The following is an 18,561-nucleotide window of genomic DNA, read 5'->3' on the forward strand; positions in this document are numbered from 1 at the left end:
CACCCACACTGCTTCTCACATCAAATTCAGTTGCTCACAGTCTGGCATCAGCAGCCAGAGATAGTGGTCATGGGTGTGTGAGCTGTGCCTGCATGAGAGAGTGTGTGTGTGTGTGTGTGTGTGTGTGTGTGTGTGTGTGTGTGTGTGCGTGTGTAGCTTACTTGTTCGATAGTCTTTTTGTTGTGCCCATTTGTGACTCTACATCTCCGCTATACAATGGGAAACAGTCTGTCCTTTTCATAATATTGTTAAGGAAACAACTTAGTCACAGAAACAGTGGACAATTTAGCACATTTAGGAAAGATAACAACAATGACAATTTAGACAGCAAAAGAAATAAAAAGAAGGATAAAAATGGCTTTCAGTGCTTGTAGTAAACTAAACAAGGCTATCAAAACAAAGTTCCTAACTGTATCACCAGTTTTGGCTTTGGACTTCAAATGCAAAATCAATAAGAAAACTAAGGGTTGTCCAGTGAGCAATGGAGAGACCCATTCAGGAAGTTGTTGGAAGATACTGGAAGAACAGAAAATTCAAAAAGGAAACAGAGCAGAATGGAAGATATAATTAAAAACACTGGAAATTGAAAGGAGATGTGTGGGACAGGAAGTGAGGTAGAATGAAACTAAATGGAGGAAGAAAGAGGTAACAGTGGATGTCAAATGGCTGATGCTAATGATGATGTTGAAATGTGTTACATGAATAAGTAATTTTTACAACCCACCAGTAGTCCCAGTATAAAATCACCATCTTACATATGTCAATACTGCCAGTTCTGGGGTGGTACTGTAGAATCTATGTTAGTACCAATAGACAGAGAGGCAAGCACGATGAAAAGCGCTAGCTTCCATAAATTAATCAGTAAGTATACACCAAATCTTCTCCAACATCTTTGTCAGTTGTTGTAATTTCAGCAGCTAGAAAAGAACTAAAATAGGAAGATGAGAGTTTAATGTTCCATCAATGACGTGGTAATTAGAGACAGAGCAGAAACTCAGATTATGAAAGGAAAAGGAAGAAAACCAGTCATGCCCATTTCGAAGGAACCATCCCGGCTTTCTCCCTCAGCAATTTCGGGAAATCACAGAAAACCTAAATCTTGAAAGCCAGACTGTGATTTGAACTGTCGTCCTCCCGAATGCAATTCCAGTGTGCTAACCACTGCTCCACCTCACTTGGTACAAAAGAGCTAGGCACTGGATTTATCAAAAATTTTCCATATCGTCAATTAATATGGCAGTGCAAATAGAACTACACTGACTCTACAATTGTAGGACAAGTATTTACAGGTTATACCTATACCCTCCATCAACTTTTGACCTTTTACGATTTGGAGCAGTGTGTGTGCCTCAACAATATACATATCCGTACTGTAGGCGCACCCACAATGGAGGGGTATTTGTTGGGAGGCCTGACAAACATGTGATTCCTGAAGAGGGGAAGCAGCCTTTTCGGTAGTTGCAGGGACAACAGTCTGGATTTTTGATCTGGCCCTGTAACATCAACCTACATGGCTTTGATGTGCTGGTACCACAAAGGGCTGAAAGAAAGGGGAAACTATGACCCTTACTTTTCTGAGGGCATGCAGCTCCACTATATGGTTAAATTATCATTGCATCCTCTGGAATAATATATTCTGGAGGTAAAAAAGTCCCCCAATCACATTTCCAGATGGGAACTACTCAGGAGGTTGTCATTATCAGGAAAGCAAAATTGGTATCCTATGAGTTACAGTACAGAATAGTAGATCCCTTAATTGGTTATGTAGGGCACAGAATTAAAATGGGAAATTGATTGGTCGAAGATAGTATTAGTGGAGTGCAGTGGCAGGATGAACAGAACTTCTAGTTATAACACCATAGATCTAATGCTGTACTGATTTATTTTGCCTTTTGCTTGATGTTTAATGTCAAGAATTTGAGTTTCTGTAAATATTTTGATTGCACTGATAGCACAAGAGTGTTCACTTTTTTCCTTTGATGTCATGGTTTGATTCTATGCAATGTAGTGTATCTATCACTTAAATTCTTTGTCTCATTTGGAGGGAACAAAACTTAATGTATATAATTGTAGTTTTGTTTAAATAATTTTGTTGTTGTATAAATGTCAATATGTGCAAAGGTTCTGTTTTATTTAATGTGTTTGGTTGCTGTTATGTAAACTGCTGATCTTCACTTAGGGTTCTTAGTTATTTTGTATGTGAAAGGTGTTGTGGTTCCCCTCGGGAACGAAAGTATGTAGCGCACGCAAAATGTGGTGGGCATGGACAGAAAGGTGGAACCACGAGCCAGTCGGGCACGAGCTACCAAACTATCAACTGCTCATGTAAAAGTTGTGTATTGTGCTAGTTGTGAGAGAGGCTTTTCCTGACACTTTCCAATGCCTCGGATGGATGGATAAAGAGCTGGAACTATTCTGGAATTGATATCTATCATCGCCACTAAGAAATGACAGAGTCCTGCAATCCTACCTGCAAATCCACCTACCAACATGGACTTGCCACCACATTGCACAATCACTGTGATGTACAGTGAAGGATTAGCTCATTGGATGTTTTAGTGTGCTCAAATATAAGGTAACTTATAAATGAATTTATGTACCTACCTTGATTTTTTTCTTATCACATCACCTCTCAGGTTCCTCTCCATTTGAACTATGATTACCGAGTGTCCTTTGTGTGGAAAAAATGAAAGCCTCAAAGCCAAACAGTTAATTACATAATGTTGTTTGATATTTGGTAAGAAGGCAGTATTCAGATTTACTGTGGATTTAGTGAAATTGTGGGAGGTAGTAAATGTAGTTTTTTGAAAGCCTCCCAGTGATTGAAACAGTACCAATTTAAAGTTTTGTGGACTTTCAAAGTTACCTATTTAATCATTGACTTGAAAGTAAAAGACTATGGTAATAAAGACAATTTGCTGTTACTTTTAAAAATTAAAAGTTCTTAAAACTGAGGCTTATAAAGTTTTCCTTAGTTAATGATCATAGTGCTGCCTGTAGTAAATTTTAAAAGGTGAATCAATTTCTTGCAAATTTGTCAACTTTGTGTCTCACTGCAGTAAAAGTCGTGAACTTCATTTGTGGAAAGTTATATACTTGGGTTTGCTAAGTGTTTGTTTCTCTTGTGTATTGGAAGTGGATATTAATAGTGTAACATGATCCACAGTTTGTCTATTGTGCTCATGCTAGGTAACATGTAACATAAAGAGAACTCTATCTATGAAAACAGTAACTTCTTTTATTCAGAGGACAGTGAGAAATGGTTTGCTAGTGAAATATAATTTTTTCATGTCAGATAGAAAAGTAATTGGTAAAAGAGAGACTAAACCCACACTCAATTTATAATTTTATAGTAAATATTAATAGTAATGTTATTGACACCATTCAGTTTGAATAAGCCCTGAAGGTAATAGTGTGTATTGTTATCTGTTATATTTATGCAAATTGTTTGTTCTGCTCTGTCAGCTTCAACCTTAACGTGAACATATGCAGATGCCAGAGTTCATTGCACTTTCATGTGACTAAAGTATAGGCTGCGATTACCCATTGAAGATACTTAATTTCAGTTTCTTGAACAAGAATGTTACTCATTCTTATGCCTAATTAGGCTGGCGACCGTTGTTATTATTATTGGGACACTATGGATAGGTAAATTATTGTTTGTTACTGTTCAAATATTTACATAATTCTAACTTTCACTTCCGATAAGCCACCTCCGTTTGGTATATCAAGGTCAACACAACTTATTTCCATTTAGAGGGTAACACTGCTCTGCTTGTTTATATTGCAATTGCTTTAATAAAATTGATTTCATTTATACGAACTACCTCCAGCTTTGAGGTTATGGTATAAAAGTGGCAGGCGGTAGTGTTATATGTGGCTTTTCTGTGACAGGACTATTTGTTCTGTTGGGGCATAGTACGTAATAAACCAAATTTGGTATTTGATTGTACAAGCTACGTAAAACCGGTTGCAGTGTTATATGGTCATGACTTACAGGGTTATACTGTAAATACCAAATCAAATACAGGTAACGCAGAAGGAGGTCTAACAATGCATAAAAAAAAACAGGAACGTGGGAAAGTCACAACAAACAGTGTAGTAAATGCATTATCATAGTCAAGACAGACACAAAACCATCACCCACCACAGAAGTACAAGTTCACAGGCCAACTCGCTCCGCAGATGAGGAAGAGGCTGAAAAATGTATGATGAAATACAAAAATTATTCAGATAATTAAGGGAGAAGAAATTTTAACTGTGATAGAGGACTGGAATTTAATAGTAAGGAAAGGAAGAGAAGAGAAAATAATAGGTGAATATGGACTGGGGAAAGAAATGAAAAAGGATGCCCCCTGATAGACTTCTGCACAGACTGTAACTTAATCATTAGTTTAAGAATCATGAAAGAAGATTGTACATGTGGAAGAGATCTGGAGATACCAGAAGGTTTCAGATTATTTATGTAATGGTGAGACAGAGATTTCAGAACCAGATTTTAAACTGTAAAAGATTTCAAGGGACAAACATGGTCTCCGACAACAATTTATTCATTGTGAACCGTAAGTTAAAACTGAATAAATTGCTAACAAGTAGGAAATACAGAGATGGGATGTGGATGAGTTGAAAAAAATCAGAGATTGTTGGGACTTTCAGAGGCAGCATTAGGCAACGATAGACTGAAACAGGGGAAAGGAAAATAGAAGACAAATGGGCAGCTTTGAGAGATGATATATTGAAAGCAGCAGAGGATCAAATAGGTAAAAAAAGACAAGGTCTAGTAGAAATTCTTGGACATCACAGGAGATGTTGCATTTAATGGATGAAAGGAGGAAATATAATTGTGCAGCAAATCAAGGAGGTGTCTAAAAACTGAGACTGACAGAAACTGCAAAATGGTTAAGCACAAATGGCTATAAGACAAACATACAGGATACAGAAGCATATACAGGATGATAAAAAAGTGTCAAGTATTTTGAGAGATGTTAGTACACACCCAAACAATAAAAAAAGGTCCTGTAAACTTAGTCTCTAAGGAACATAGCTTAAGAGCCGGGTCATTCAATGCCAAGTTATCTAAAGGTTCCCATGCGATCATCATGGGTTTTGATAAAATTTTGTATGAACTTTCACACATGCTCTCAATTTCACAATCATCAATTCAATACTTGTGGAGATATAGTCATTTGAATAATCCCATAGCACAGTCTTCAACTGTGCACAAAAGTTTTCGGCAGCTTTTGAGGCAATATCTATGGCAATATTTTCTTGAAAGAAACAAAACTTGGGTATCTTTTACAACATTTTGCACTCTCTAAAGTGAAATAATAAAGACCTCTCAAGCAGTTTTGATACGGATAAATTAAAGTAAAGTTGGCTGATAAAAATACACATTTAAAAAAAGAAAAAAGAAGTGTAGTTTGGTTTTTTATACCTCTGGAAGTAATAGCAGGATACCGTATTTACTCGAATCTAAGCCGCAACTGAAAAATGAGACTCGAAATAAAGGAAAAAAAATTCCCGAATCTAAGCCGCACCTGAAATTTAAGACTCGAAATTCAAGGGAAGAGAAAAGTTTTAGGTCGCACCTCCAAATCGAAACAAAGTTGGTCCAAGGTAATATGAGACACAATTTAGGTCGAATGAATGACGATACAGCTACAGTAGTTTGGTTCGAGTCGTAAGCTTAACAGTTAAGCTTTACCAGGTAGCCGTTAGCGAAACAATGGGAAGAGACTGCTATTTGTTGTTGCTTACATTGCTGCTTTCTTTGATAATGATCAACAAGAACCAAATAATAGACTGCATATGATAGAAGATGTTCTGAACGAGAGTTTCGCGAAAATTTTTCTCCGTTTGATAATCTTTGCGGCCACTTCTTTAGTACATCAAATTCTGCACAGAAATTAGAGTCATCTTAGATTTAAAAATCTAGTCAGTTGCCATGCTTCATTTCTGACTGTATCACTATTAGGCATAAGAATAATACAAATATAAACATGACACGATACGTATATTCTTCCGCGTTTGCTGTTGTATCACTCTAGTTTCATAGTTTATTAGGCAGACAGGATTTAAATGAGATAGCAGCAAACACGAAAGAATACATGGCAAAATGTTTATATTCGTATTATTCTTATGGTGAAGAGAATACTGCATGTGATTCACATTTCATCAGGTTTCTATTAGCAACCATCTCTTCTCACAGGTAGGAAAAAATTCAGAACGTAGAGTTGGCGATATTGACAAACATCCCAGTCTTGCCAGTAGGATTTTCGTAGTACATTGAAATTCTGCTACATTCGAAGATAAACAATACGGAATTTGTATTTACTTCATTGGATAATGTATGAAAATGCAGTAGTCGAAACTAGGGGCGGAGAAAAAAAGCTCGTGTTCCACCTTTTTTCTTAAATTTATTTCTGACGCAAAGATTTTGGCGCCAGTATTTATCTTTGTGCCTACAAAGCATGCCTGTGTAGTGCTACATATATCCGACAGCAGAAGTTAGTTGTGGCGGCACCTACCAACATTTTTCAGAACTTCCGCTTGATTTGCACTCGATTCTAAGCTGCAGGCGGTTTTTTGGATTACAAAATCCGGAAAAAAAGTGCGGCTTAGATTCGAGTAAATACGGTAAACCTAAAACTTGGCACATAATAACTTACCAACACAAGGTTTTAGAATATAAGATTTTAATCTCCTACTGCTTTCCAATCTTTTTCAAACTGATGGCAATGTTGATGATTTTTGTAAAAATGTCAAAAAATGGATACTTTTCTTTTATCCCACTTTCACAAAGAGAGAGAGAGAGAGAGAGAGAGAGAGAGAGAGAGTGTGTCTTCTGTAAACTCTTTTAAAGCATTTTCGTTACAAGATGGTGTTCTACACCACCTAAAAAACTGGAATTGGTTTTCCGATGCTAGCGTGTAAAACCCTGACATATGACAAGGTGGAGGTGCCTTGAAATTGCACCTATATTCCACTGGTACTCAAATTAAATCTGATTTCTGATTAAGAGTTCTTAACAAAGCTGGCCAAGACAAATTCAGTTCTCACCAAAAGCACTTAACACAAAACAAATTCTGACCAGCAGTGACAGCAACTACTTTCATATGCATAGAGTTTACATTTTAATGGAAACTTTAGTTCATTGGAATAATCTTATGGTATCTGTTAATATTATACTTCTCTTTGAAGTGAAGTTAACTAAACTGGAAACTCATGAAATCTGCCAAAAAGTGTTCTACAGTTCAACAGAAAGTAAGTTCCAATGTAGCCACACAACTTCATTTTTTACCTCATATCAGAATTCTTTGTGGCACGAGACATGCCTTAAAAAAAGGAATGGTGTAGCCATCGCCTGTTTCATTTACTTGACTCCCATGTGTTTCATTCAGCTTGCATTAAATGAACGCTGTGTATATACAGTAAGGCACACAAATATGTGTGATGAAGACTATGATTGTCAAGGATGGACCACAGTTTCAGTTGGCTGAGGATGACAAAGTAAATTAGCCAAAGCTTTGCTAAAAAAAAGTCAGGTCAATAAACTGAAGTATGTAATAAAACTCTGGAAAAGCTATGTCAGACTGGCCAAGTGGAGTTTTCAACCCCACTCCTTAAAACACAAGTTCACTGTCTCAATCACTGAGACCCTTTTGTTAAGTTGAGGGTGATACTATAACTACAAAGACAATCTGAACTGCTTACCTTTTGATCTGAATGCTTTTTCATGTGACTCTTCAGCTCAATATACACAGAAAATGTTGAATCACAAAACTGACATGCATACGATCGCTGCAGAGTTGGATAATCGACAGTCTTCTCAGACGCTGCATCATCAGCCTAAAGAAGAACAGGATACACTATCATTTTACTTGCATAGACAAATAATAAAATCTCTAGTAACATTAAAATACCACGACAGGAACTTGAGGTATTCTGCTTTTGTATTCAGCACCACAGAAGACTACAATTTTAATTGAAAGATATAAAATGAGAACTACACTTTTCATGTGATTCGTTGTTATACCAATGGTACTGGTACTGCTTGTGACAACTGCGACACCATATAAGGATAGGAATAAATTAATAAAATTTATTCCAATTATGAACTACAGCATTCCAACACAATAATGAAATATATAAGGAGAAGTTAAAAATCACTATTTTTCTTCTTTTTTTTTTGGGGGGGGGGGGGGGGGGGGGAGGGAGTGAGAGGGGGGGAGGGGGGGTTGACGGAGTAGGGGCGCATATGAAGACATCAAGATAAATTTTTATTCAATATGTGAGCCCTAGAGTTATTTGAACTTGTGTTATGATAATGATAATTCCAGGATGCAAAATAAAAAAAATTACAAAATGAACAATGGTTGATTTGTAGGAACACGAGGAGAGGCCAGAAAAATTGCGTAAAATTTCACTCCTCTTTTAGTTATAGTGCACACACACACACACACACACACACACACACACACACACACACACACACACTTGCATAGTATTAGCAAACAATACTCTCCGACAAATACATATTACATAATATTAGATTTTTAAAAACATACTCGCCCAAAACACACACACACACACACACACACACACACACACACACACACACACACTTGCGTAGTATTAGCAAACAATACTCTCCGACAAATACATATTACATAATATTAGATTTTTAAAAACATACTCGCCCAAAAGTAATGATTTACATATGTACCAAAATTTATTCCTAACTGAAGCCCAAATAAAATTTGATAAGTAAATGATAAAGCAAAAAATAAAGTGAAATGATTGATTTTTAGCAACAACACGAAATCGATGGATATTACAATATGTTGCATAATTTGGGATCTTTCCTGTCCCTGTGTAAAAATGTAGGGTGGTAGTTTACTGACACTGGTAACTAATAGTTAGTGAGTGCTGAAACTGCATTTTGATGTTTTTCTCACTGCTGAGAATTGCGTATTACCTTAAAATGACGGCTGATTTCCTCAATAAAGAACTACAGTTTTAGATGTTATGTCACACGAAAGTACTCTACTTCCAATGATCTCCATTGCTGTAACAGTTTTAATTGGTGGTATGACATTTCCTGATACTTTTTCACAATATAAAATAAAAAAGAGATGTTTTTAGATCTTTAATACAGTGCATCAACTAAACTACATATTTCCACAGTACAATAGTATAAATTCTACTATTACGTCACGCGCCCTCTCCTACGATAGGCTGAAAGGAGAAAACCGAGTGGGCACCATGTTGATTTATTTGTGTGTGAAGTTAAAGGGCCATACGTGATGACTCATGTTTTTACTTGCATGCTACAATAAACATCCAGTTTCATTGATACACTGTGTCACTTTGGTACAATGTGTTGTGGAAAAATAATAGGAAGTCTGAGGTCATCAACTGAAATCATTATCCATATTCCCAGTTAAAAGTGAAGATTGCTTCATTATTTTGGGAAAATGAGTCTTGGTAATGAAACCAGCAAGCTTTTGAGAAATATGAAGGAATGAACATTTAGGTCAGAGATGAACGAAACACACTGGGCTGCACCATCAAATTAGGTTAACAATTCTTATGGCCACAGATTCCTGTATTCTGTGTTCTCACCTCTAGGTTAATGTTTCAGCCAAGAGATGATAATCAACTTTATTGATGTTGACATGGCAAAACAGACTGTTGTGTGTACCCAGAATGTCAATTAACAACCGTGTAAGACTTGCTGGAGGGAAACAAATCCCTTTATAGCTTACTGGAGAAGCAACTTTCCAGTTATCCGAATATATAGACAATGGTGTTTTACTGAACATAAAGTACACCAAAAATAAGTTGTCAGAAACCAATACCACAACTGTAAACAAAATACAGTATCTAACATTTGGTGGTTGAAAATTTTCAAAATTTCAGGATTCCTTCCATTATCTCTCGCATTATGAATGCTATAACTCCATAGCAAAAAATAAACATAATGATAAATTTAAAATCTCGCTATCCTTAAGCCCTCAAGGAAGGAATCTGAGTAAGTACTCAAATGCACAGAATGTCTGCAGTGGCAGTAAACTCAAGTATGTACATCTTGTGTTTATTGTTGCTGCAGTAACATTTACAGTGCTACTGTACACACAATTTAACATTCCCAAAACCTATTCTGTGGCATAATTATTTGCAAGTAGAAATAGAGTAAATCTTGGTGCACTTCTGCATGTTTCTTGTTGGTTTATTTATGCAATTAAACAACAATAAAAGAAATGTGTTAGAAGACTGATCTTTTCCAATGATATTCATATTAAATGTTAACAAAATTTTTAAACAATGGGAAGTCCTGAATGGAAAAACAACAATGGAAAGGCCAGACTGCTACTTGCCGCATTGAGCTAGCACTTAGTCATGACAGGCACAACAAAAAACACTTCCAAAACATTAGGCTTTCACACAAAAAAACTACTTCTGAAATAGAAAATATACATGTTCGCACAGCTGCAAAATACACACATGCCCACTATCTCTGGGCACTGGAGCCCGCCTGCAGACTACAACTGTGTCTGATGTGAGCAGCAATCTGCTGTGGTGTGTGTGTGTGTGTGGGGGGGGGGGGATAAGATGGAGGCAGGAGGCTGGTATTAGGAAGGATAAAAGGACAGGGGTGGAAGAAGATGCTCTGCTGTCTGTGGGAGTGTGCAGGGATGTGGAGGGGTCAAACTAGAACTACTAACCGCAGAGTTTGGTGTGGGGTGGGGGGAGAGGAAAGAGAGAGAGGAAGAGAGGAGATGACAGAAGCACAGAGGGGAAAAAGACTAGAAGCTGCAGTGGGATAGAAGGAGTGAGTTGTACTGGAGTGGAAGCAGATAATAGGATAGGTAGGTAAAGGATACAGGGACTAGCAAAGGTGAGGCCAGAGGGTTTACAGGAACAAAGGATATGTTGCAGGAAGAATTCCCACCTATGCAATTCAAAAAGCTGGTGTTGATAGGAAGAATCCTGATTGTGCAGCTGTGAAGCAGTCATTGGGATAAAGAAAATCCAGCAATTAGATGGTCCAGTGCCTCTTGGCAACTGGCTGGTGGTGGACATTCATCCAGACAAGCATCTTGTTAGCTGTCATGCCCACATATAAAGTGGCACGGTTGTTGCAGCTTAGTTTGTATATCGTATGGCTGCTTTTACAGGCAGCACTGCCTTCAATTAGGCTTGTGCTTGTGACACAACCGTCATACACCTATGTCTACTGCAAGGGTGTGAGCCACAAGGTGAGGGATTGGGAATAGGAGTGGAATAGGGATGGACAAGGATATTGTGTTGGTTAGATGGGCAGGTGGTACGATTGATGTAGATGGAGAAACTGATGTAGTTATTGCTGAGGTGGAGTTCAACATGGAGGAATGTGGCATGGTGAGTTGCAGAGGACAAGGTGAAGTGAATGAAATTACAATGAAATCCAGACCATTAGCTGCTTACAAGCATTGATAAGTATCAATGGGGACAGTTGAAAATGAGTGTCCCGACCGGGACTCGATCCTGGGAACTCCTGCTTACATGGCAAACGCTCTATCTGACTGAACCACTGAGGACACAGAAGATAGTACAACTGCAGAGACTTATCTCTGACACGCTCCCCATGAGACTCACGTTTCAAACTCTCTGTCCACACTCTACATTTGTACTGCCCCTGCCACTATACTGCCATGCAAACACGAGATCCCAGGTTTGAGTCCCAGTCGGGGCACACATTTTCAACTGTCCCTGTTGATATTTATCAACACCTGTAAGCAGCTAATGGTTGGATTTCATTGTAATTCCATTCTTCGAGAGGTGAATGATCACCAATGGTACCATCTTCATATAGGTGAAGCGACTGTTGAAGGAGTTGTTGAGGTTCTGGAGGAATGTGGATAGGGTGTCCTCACCTTTGGTCCAGATCAAGAATATGTCATCAACGAACCTGAACCAGTTGAGAGGTTTGGTTAGGAAGGAAATCTGTAGATGGCCTGTAAACAGTTTGGTGTAGGGTGCCCATTGCTGTACCATGGGTATTTGTTCATGGGTTATGTCTCGAAGGTGAAGTAATTTTGGGTTGGGGTATAGTTACCATATTTACTCGAATCTAAGCCGCACTTTTTTTCCGGTTTTTGTAATCCAAAAAACCGGCTGCGGCTTAGAATCGAGTGCAAAGCAAGCGGAAATTCTGAAAAAAGTTGGTGGGTGCCACCACAACTTACGTCTGCCGTCGAATATATGTAGCGCTACACAGGCATGCTTTGTAAGCACAAAGATAAATACTGGCGCCAAAACCTCTGCGTCAGTAAATAAATTTAACAAAAAAAAAAAAGTGAAAGGCGAGCTATTTTCTCCGCCCCGACTTTCGACCACTGCATTTTCATACATTATCCAACGAAGTAAATACAATTTCCGTATTGTTCATCTTCGAATGTATCAGCATTTCAATGTACTACAAAAATCCGACTGGCAAGACTGTTTGGGATGTTTGTCAATATGGCCAACTCTACGCTCTGAATTTTTTCCTATCTGTGAGAAGAGATGGTTGCTAATAGGAACTTTTATAAATTGTGATTCACATGCAGTATTCTCGTCACCATAAGAATAATATGCATATAAACATTTTGCCATGTATTGTTTCATGTTTGCTGCTATCTCATTTAAATCTGTCTGCCTAATAAACTACGAAACTAAAGTGAGACAACAGCAAACGCGGAAGAATACACATATCATGTCATGTTTATATTCGTATTATTCTTATGCTTAATAGTGATACAGTCAGAAATGAAGCACGGTAATTGACTAGATTTTTAAATCTAAGATGACTCTAATTTCTGTGTAGAATGTAATGTACTAAAGAGGCACCTGCAAAGATTTTCAAACGGAGAAAAATTTTCGTTAAGCTCTCGTTCAGAACATCTTCTATCATACGCAGTCTATTATTTGGTTCTTGTTGATCATTATCAAAGAAAGCAGCAGTGTAAGTAACAATAAATAGCAGTTTCTTGCCATTGTTTCGCTAATGAGATGATTCCTCTCTTGTAGTGGTAGCGGTAGCGCGCACAAAAGGAAGCCATGCCGCGAGCAGCGACAGGCCGTAAACACGAACTATCAGAATGTGACAAACAATGCATGGCACAGTACAGTAATGCATTTTCAGCTTAGAGTGACGTAAACACCTATAACAAAGAAAACTGCGCTTATCAGATCAAAGAATAATAAGCAATCAATTCAAACCAGACGAAGCACGTGGAGAAGGAAGGGTACCCATATAAATACGGACGGAGCGCCTGACGCATACCAATGGCTACCTGGTAAAGCTTTACTGCTAAGCTTATGACTCGAACCAAACTACTGTAGCTGTATCGTCATTCATTCGACCTAAATTGTGTCTCATATTACAATAGACCAACTTTGTTTCGATTTGGAGATGCGGCCTATAATTTTTTTTTTCCCCTTGAATTTCGAGTCTCAAATTTCAGGTGCGGCTTAGATTCGGGAAAATTTTTTTTCCTTGATTTCGAGTCTTATTTTTCAGGTGTGGCTTAGATTCGAGTGCGGCTTAGATTCGAGTAAATACGGTAGTCATGCTGACCGTGATGAGGCAGTAGATCCAAAGTCAATCAGGCATTGGGAAATGTACTGTTCAATATCAGCACAGCCATGGGCATTGGGATGGATGTTAGAGTAGAGGGAGGTTGAAATGATAGTGACAAGCAGGGCACCATGTGATAAATGAAGCAGAACAGCATAGAATCAGTGGCATCTTTCACATGGGTTGGTAGCTTATGAGTAATAGGCTGGAGGTATTAGTCCACGATAGCAGAGAGTCTATCTGTTAGGGCACAATAATGCTCAAATATGGTGTCCTAAGCTGTTGGCTTCATGGATTTTAATAAGCATGTAGAAGGTAGTAGTGAGGAAAATAATAGACTCAGGGTAGTGGTTCTGCGATCTTCACTCCTCCATCCAACTGCGAGATATGACCACTGTCCCCTAATCACCCATTGTTAACCCCATAGAGTTTCATAACCTCAAAACTCGCCTCACTATCATTCCCCAAATCTCTCAACATGGGAACCTTCTGTTTTCAATGCCCCTTTTGAGATTTTTTTTTTTTTTCTTTAAGGCCTCTCTATATCTTTGTGCGTCTATGGTAGTCCTGTGAGGTAGAAATTCGACTAAAATGACACCTTTTCAATCCCAAAACACTAAGCCCATGATTTTTTTGCCCAAAATTGTGGTTTTGAATTTTTTGGCAGATGGAGCATTGGCTTGATGCCACTGTAAGTATTGCCTTTTTGTCTCAAGCACGTAATGAGCCCACCCACATTCATCCAGCGCTTCTTCTCCAGTCACAGTAGAGCTCAGAAAATCTTCACCCTCCAATTCAAATCATTCAAGAAATTCATGGGTGCTATTGACTCAATTTCTGTTGTGCTGCTCTTTTATCTGTTTTGAGACACATCTTGCGTACAGCTTCTGGTATCCTAATGTTCCCGTGAGCGTCTTGTATAAGAGAAATCTGAAGCATTATGAAAACATTGCAAACACTGTCAATCGGCAGCCTTCAAAACATTTTCCTCAGTTTTTGCACTAACTCACCAGTCAAAATGGAAAGTCTTCCACTCTTTTGTTCATCATGAAAATTTGTTCTCCCTCCACTAAACTCTCTACATCATTTAAACACAATCATTCTATTGATAGCACCTCCACTGTAAACCATTTTCATTTGCTAGATGTTATTCCTTCCATGAGTAGGAAATGGATCACAGCATGTGGTTCGCACTCAGTAGGATGTCTTACCAACATTTGCCATGCAACTGGATACTAAAACACGAGTTAACATACTACCGTGTCCCTGCAATGCCTGCTGCAGTCAGTAGAACCCTCTCTATCACTGAGTTCCGCCATTCACTCCACTTGATCCTCCTTGACCCACCTAGCCACCTTCCTCAATGTTAACCTCCACCTCGAGGATGGCTACATAAGCCTATTTGATCACATCAGAGCTACCACCCATCAACAATACCTCAATTTCGACAGATGCCACACGTTCCATATCAAGAAGCCCTTCAAACCAGCCTACACATCCATAGTCGTTGCATCTGTACTGACAAGCAGTCCATCTCCAAGCCTCCCAAGGGTCTTATCAAGGCCTTTGCAGGATGAAATCACTTTCCTCACCATACAGAGAAGCAGATCTCCCATGCCTAGTTTTTCCAGTCACCTACCATCTCCCACATGTATACTGTCCAGCCACAAAGGAGCACTCCTCTTGTGACTCAGTACTACCCAGGACTAGAGCAACTAAATCACATTCTCTGCCTGGGTTTCAACTTTCTCTTGTCATGCCCTGTAGTAAGGAATGTCCTCCCCATTATCCTCCCGCATCCTCCCCCCAGTGATATTCCGCCACCCATCGGTCCACCCAGTATACTTGTCCATCCCTGCTCCACCTATGGCCTCACAGCTTATATCCCTGCATATCCCATACACCCTTCCACTACTACCTACTCCAGCTTTGTCACAGCAATCTTGAAGCCTTTCAAAGGCTGGGCTACCTGTGAAAGCAGCCTTGTGACTTATCAACTAAGCTGAACTATTGTGCAGCTTTCTATGTGGGCAAAGCTGTCTATCTGCATAAGTGGCCATCACTAAACTGTGGACAAGTGAAAGCTGGACCAGCCAGTTGCTGAACATTCTGTGCAACTCAATATTCTTTACTTGAATGAGCACATCACAGCTAGTGCCACCAGGATTCTTCCTACCAACACCAGCTTTCTGAACTGCACACGTGGAAACTCCTTCTACAACATATCCTCTGTTTCCCTAAATTCTCTGGCCTCACCTTCACTAATCTCTGTCTCCTCCACCTACCTATCTTCTTCTACGCTCCACTCAAGCACCACGTGGGCATTCTATCCTACTGACACCATTACATCTCCTTTCCCCTTCTGTCCTCTCCCATTCTCCTTCCCCCCTAACCTCACCTCCCTCCCTCAGAATGACCACCCTATGCTGTATCTAATGGCCCTATCCCATCCCCAAGGAGATCCCACATGCTCTGCTAGACAGCACAAGCATCTTGCCTCACCTGTATGATGCTATTCCTCCCACTCCCTTCACCATGCCGCCTCCTTATCTCACCATCCACTCTGGCAGATTGCTGCTCATGTCAGACACAGCTGCAGTCAGGCTCCAGCACCTGGAGCAGTGGCCATGCGTGTGCAAGTTGTGCTTGTGTGAATGGTGTGTCTTTTCTATTTCAGAGGGAAGAATTTTTTGTCCAAATGCTTAATGCTTTGGCAGTCATTTTCATTGTGCCTGCCTGTGACACCAAACATTTTTTGCAAACTTAATTTTGATTGTTGGAAAGTTATTAAATGGCTAATATAATTATTAAGGACAGTTGCGAATAGTCCCCAGTTGTTCTGCTATTGACTGTAAACACAGTGGAGAAAGTGTCTTCATGATAATACTATTTGCAAGAAATATGTAAACAATGAGCAACCAAAGTTCATCCAGGAGTTGGGAATCTTATAACGTAAATAAATGTTCAACTATTATGTATTACATCTCTGTCTACATGATTCCTCTTTTTGAGAAAATAAGGTAACTGGATACATAAAAAAAAACACTCACCAAGCAGCAGAACACAAACATAAAAGATTATAATTAGACATGCTTTCAGAACCAGTGGCTCCTTCTTCAGGCAGAATGGCTGAAGGGAAAGGAAGAGGGATGAACAAAAAGGACTGGAGAGGTCTAGGAAAAGGGGTAGAGTTCAGGAAAGTCACCCAGAACTGCAGGTCAGGAGAGACTTACCCAACAGAATGAGAAGAAAAGACTGATTCTTGGGGACTGCACTGGATGAGATTTGAAAACCTGAGAGCTTTAAGGTGGAAGACAGGGCAATAAGCAAGACAGAGATTACTGCTAAAACATCATGTATGAGTTAATAAAAGTGAGAAGCTTAGTGCATTGTAAGTAACAGCGGTTGGAGGGGGACAGTCAAAAATAGACAGGTAAGAAAATGAAAACTAAAACAGAGTGAAGAAAGTAGTAGTTACTGTGACAAAATGCTGAGACGAAAGAAATTGAGTAAATTAAGGCCAGGTGGGTGGCGAGAACCACGGACATCTTATATCGTTAGTTCCCACCTGCGAACTTCTGAGAAACTGGTGACTGGGGGAAGAATTCATATGGTAGGTGTGGTGAACAGGCACCGAGGTCATGATTGTCATGGTGTAGAGTGTGCTCTGCAACAGGATATTGTGTGTTGCCCATCTACACCTTCTGCATATGACCATTCATCCTAACTGATAATTTGCACAACTGAAGCAATACTCCATGGGCACATAATTTGATTAGACAGTTAATCTCTCATGAGGAATTGTATCAAAAGTCTTTCGCACATCTAGAAATATGTAATCAATTTGAGATCACCTGTTGATACCACTCATTACTTTATATGAATACTGTATTTACTCAAATCTAAGCCGCACTTTTTTTCCGGTTTTTGTAATCCATAAAACCGCCTGCAGCTTAGAATCGAGTGCAAAGTAAACGGAAGTTCTGAAAAATGTTCGTAGGTGCCGCCACAACTAACTTCTGCCATCGAATATATGTAGAGCTTCACAGGCATGCTTTGCAGGCACAAAGTTAAATACTGGCACCAAAACCTCTGCGTCAGTAAATAAATTAAAAAAATTAACCAAAGAAGTAAATACAAATTCCATATTGTTCATCTTCGAATGTAGCAGCATTTCAATATACTATGAAAATCCGCCTGGCAAGACTGTTTGGGATGTTTGTCAATATGGCCAACTCTATATTCTGAATTTTTTCCTACCTGTGAGAAGAGATGGTTGCTAATCGGAACTTTTATTAATTGTGAATCACATGCAGTGTTCTCTTCACCATAAGAATAATACGAATATACACATTTTGCCATGTATTCTTTTGTGTTTGCTGCTATCTCATTTAAATCCTATCTGCCTAATAAACTACGAAACTAGTGTGAGACAACTGCAAACACGGAAGAATATACATATCATGCATGTCATATTTATATTCGTACTACTCTTATGATAGTGATACAGTTAGAAATAAAGCACAGCAATTGACGAGATTTTTAAATCTAAGATGACTCTAATTTCTGTGCAGAATGTAATGTACTAAAGAGGCGTCTGCAAAGATTATCAAACAGAGAAAAATTTTAGCTAAATTCTCGTTCAGAACATCTTCTATCATACGCATTACACAGTCTGTTATTTGGTTCTTGTTGATTATTATCAAAGAAAGCAGCAGTGTAAGTCACAACAAAAAGCAGTCTCTTGCCACTGTTTCGCTAATGAGACAATTCCTCTCTTTTATTTATTTATTTTTTTTTTTTAATTTATTGTAAGCGGCGGTAGCACGCACAAAAGCAAGCCATGCCGCGAGCGGCGACAGGTCGTAAACACACATTATCAGAATGCGACAAACAATGCATGACACAGTCCAATAATGCATTTTCAGCTTAGAGTGACGTAAACACCTATAACAAGG

The 18,561-nt window shown here is 38.9% G+C and overlaps 1 protein-coding gene across 2 annotated transcripts in view; it reads right to left on the reverse strand.

Annotated features, from left to right (window-relative positions):
- LOC124797969 (zinc finger protein 184-like) overlaps positions 1 to 18,561 on the reverse strand; it is a 362,232-nt gene that overhangs the window by 99,531 nt on the left and 244,140 nt on the right. For both annotated transcript variants that reach the window (XM_047261138.1, XM_047261137.1), the window contains one exon: positions 7,714 to 7,848. In XM_047261138.1, coding sequence (XP_047117094.1) covers positions 7,714 to 7,848 — 135 coding nt within the window. The remainder of the gene's footprint in view (positions 1 to 7,713; positions 7,849 to 18,561) is intronic.

The sequence above is a fragment of the Schistocerca piceifrons genome, chromosome 5, assembly GCF_021461385.2.
Source record: "Schistocerca piceifrons isolate TAMUIC-IGC-003096 chromosome 5, iqSchPice1.1, whole genome shotgun sequence".
Lineage (NCBI taxonomy): Eukaryota > Metazoa > Arthropoda > Insecta > Orthoptera > Acrididae > Schistocerca > Schistocerca piceifrons.